The sequence below is a fragment of the Rhea americana genome, unplaced genomic scaffold, assembly GCF_003343005.1.
Source record: "Rhea americana isolate MKP2758 unplaced genomic scaffold, rheAme1 scaffold_4, whole genome shotgun sequence".
Lineage (NCBI taxonomy): Eukaryota > Metazoa > Chordata > Aves > Rheiformes > Rheidae > Rhea > Rhea americana.
Genome location: NW_028186534.1, coordinates 4,114,810 through 4,118,052, shown reverse-complemented (window position 1 = coordinate 4,118,052; position 3,243 = coordinate 4,114,810). Strand labels below are relative to the sequence as shown.

The 3,243-nt window shown below is 49.3% G+C and overlaps 2 protein-coding genes across 2 annotated transcripts in view; one reads left to right on the top strand and one right to left on the bottom strand.

Annotated features, from left to right (window-relative positions):
• Nucleotides 1-71, bottom strand: part of SLC2A10 (solute carrier family 2 member 10) — an 8,268-nt gene extending 8,197 nt beyond the window's left edge. The window contains exon 1 of the mRNA XM_085314250.1: nt 32-71. Coding sequence (XP_085170376.1) covers nt 32-71 — 40 coding nt within the window. The remainder of the gene's footprint in view (nt 1-31) is intronic.
• Nucleotides 70-3,243, top strand: part of TP53RK (TP53 regulating kinase) — a 4,601-nt gene continuing 1,427 nt past the window's right edge. Inside the window, exon 1 of the mRNA XM_085314249.1 lies at nt 70-112. Coding sequence (XP_085170375.1) covers nt 70-112 — 43 coding nt within the window. The remainder of the gene's footprint in view (nt 113-3,243) is intronic.

The window sequence follows — 3,243 nt, the reverse complement described above, 5'->3', positions numbered from 1 at the left end:
CGGAGCTGGGTGGGCAGGTACTCGGATCCGCCTGCCCGCATTGCTGCTATTTCATCCAAGGGTTCGGGCATGGTTGTGTTTCTAATGGTTCTAAAAACGCGGATCCGGCGGGGTACGGCCTGGGTTGCTGGGATGGCAGCTCTGTCCCCAGGCCCTGCCTACATGTTACTTTAGCTGGGGGTGGGAATTGCCTCTCCCTGCTGACCCCAGACACTCTCTTGACAGGGAGTTTTACTGCTCTAGACCAGGAAGCCCACAGATACTGACAGCTGATGACAGTTTTTTGGTGGCTTGGCTGGAAAGCCAAAGATCACCTACTAGGAAAGGATTGATCATGTCAAGCCTTAAAACAGAGCAGCACGACTGAGTTTGAACTGTTTTCTTCTCTGGTGGACAAGCACTCCTCTGGCTGCAGTGCCAGCACACTCCTCCAGCACAAAAAAATGTAAATGCCTTGGGTAAAGAACGAAGAGTACATGGGATATTGTTAAAAGAGCTTTTCAGTGTTCATTCTGCATCTTACCTGAAAGAGCAATTTAAGAGAAATATTTAAAGGCTCATTATCCTTGCCTGTAGGGAGAGGGTGTATGCCACATCTCTGCTCTCGAGCCCAGAGGTACTAACACTTCTTTTTTTGCAACTCATAGTTTTCGGGTGCTTGAGATTGGCAGTACTGGATCATATACATCCTTTCAGCCTTGGTGTGTAGGATATCTGCCCTGCAGTATGGGCAGCCAGTTGATCAAAGGATATGGTTTTGTTTCTTCTCAAAGTCATAGTGCATATTAAGTTTCAAACCATCTATGTATTTTATAAATTAAATAAATGCTTCCTATTCATCTCCTCTATTTCAGTGGAAATACAGTATATAAAACACTGCTGCTAAAGCCCTGTATCTAATACAAACTCACAGCAGCCCAGGGATCATATGCTAGGTGAAGAAARGCTTCAAACGCTGAGACTCCCAGCAGAAACCAGTGGTGTTTCGGAAGGAGCTTTTCAATAGGTTTATAGTTAATATTAAAGTAGTTCAAATAGATCTGAAATCAGTTAGCACTCATGAGACTCAGAGGAAGGAATGGCTTACTCTTTTCTCTCTTCCCCCTGACCCTGCCTATGAGGCCTGTTCATGGTGGCCAGATGTTGCAGCACCTGATCTTGGCCTCGTACTCCAGGTGTTGGGAACAGACCAGTTTGAGGTGCAGTGTGAGCTTGCCCATGATCTCTGACCCCCAGAATTCAGGCAGGGGCTATCTTCAGTTTGTAACTCCTCCCTGGAGCACATGCCTAGATATTTTGGATGTGCCACGGTGTGAGCTGGAAGAGATATCCTCCATGCTTGGCTCCTCCGTCAGACAAGGCAAGGAGCCAGAGCCCAACAGGTGCTGGCAGAGAGGAACCACAGTCCTCAGCATCACTGGGTTGGCTACATGGTCTATGTTTTACCTGAATTTATCTGAGTTCCTGCATGTTTTACTAGAATCCTTCTCCCAGTTTGAGAAGGAAAAAAAATATACCTTCTCCATGCTCCTYGGCATATGTGTCTCTGCAAGCATAAAGTCACCCCTTTCATTTGCTAAAAGTTTCCTATTCTCTGGTTAATGAACATTATCAGCAAAGACAGCAAGGCGGTGAGGTCCTGGGCAATACAGACAAAGCTTTACGGCATGTTTGCAAAAGGTAGCTGAAAAGATTACGCCAGGATGTATGGAAATACGTCGACACTGTGCCAGGCTCCAGGTTTTATGGCCTGTTGACGCTGGCCCGTGAGAAACTATTGTAATGTACAGCGGCGATAATTTTGAAAAAACCTTCCTTTGCGGCTGTGCAGGTGACACCTCTCTCGCTGGCCGTATGGTTTGCTGTCGGTGCATGCTCTGAGCCGGGTGAAGGGAGCGGCTGCGGGCTTTGGGCTCTGATCTCGGCCCTTGGAGGAGCTGCGGCGCCCGCGGGGACAGCTCGGCGAGGGGTGAAACGCCAGCCTGTACCGCAGGGCAGCAAGAGGCTTTAAAATCAGAAAGGAATATATGAATRTAAGCGGAAAGAGGAGTCCATCTGGGACAAGGGAAGACAGACTGTTCAGCAGCTCTAGTCACGTCCTCAAGCATATTCTCTCTAACTGTGATTTCCCCTCAGGAGGGGATTCAGAAGACCAGACTGACCGGGCTCACTTCACTGCTGACGGAAACCGCAATGCGTGGCCAGGCGCTGGGGTTGCAGCTCAGGGGGGGCCCTGTGCGCCCCGCCGCACGCCCCAGGCCCCCGGGTCCCTCCACTGCCGCGGGACCAGCGGGCGGCGGGCGCTCCTGCAGGCTCGCTTCCCTTGGGCGGCTTTACCGCACGGCGATTTTTCACTCGGTTGTGTTGCTTATAAAAGGAGGGTTTATAAACCTTTGTCACCAGGAGAACGGAGTTACATAATTCAGCGCTTTACCAGGGAGTCTGTGGCTTCAGGGAAATTCTCTGGGGTGATTCAATGGTCCAGTAAAAATACTGGGCAACATTATAAATATTGTAAAGGGCTCTAGATGGTTTCCAAGGGCTAGGTCAACTGCTTACGGCATTCAAAGGGAAAGAGAATAAATGGAATCACAGGGAAGAGAATATTTAAATAAATAAAATGATGGGAAAAATAAAACAAAAATATTGTCTTTTGTGTTTTGAAAAAACTTGGGAGGATGATTTTGGCCACCGTGAGAGAAGACTGTTGTGTTTACCAAAATAACAAACTGAAGGCATCTGGGTGCACTTGCTCGTAAGTTCTGTGTGTATGTCTGTGGGGGCTGTGCACGGATGCTCAGATAAAACCTGCCCACAACRCAGGGAAAACTTGTTTTCTGTGTATTTGATTGTTTACAGTTTCTGCAGATTCCAAACACGGAGCCCCCAAGTGCACCCGTTTCGCTGGCTGGAGTCCGGGCATCCTGCGCTGCTGCCGGCCGAGGATGCTGTGAGCGGGCAGAGCTGCAGGATACTTTCCCGTATCACTGAAGACTYGGGAATGTTGTTTAAAAGTTCTTCCTGAAACAAGACAAATATTTGCTAAGCACGATCCCACCTCGCGAGCGACAAGTAAGCTGCATGGAATGTATTGATAAAATATAAATAATGCGAACGAGAAGCAAAYGTTGTGGAGGGGAAAACAAAGGCAGAACGGGCTTTTGGCACCTCCAAGGGAAACGGCCCAGGACCGGTGCACGCGCGCGGGCCGGCGGCTGCGCCGGGCGGAGCGGGGCGCGGCGC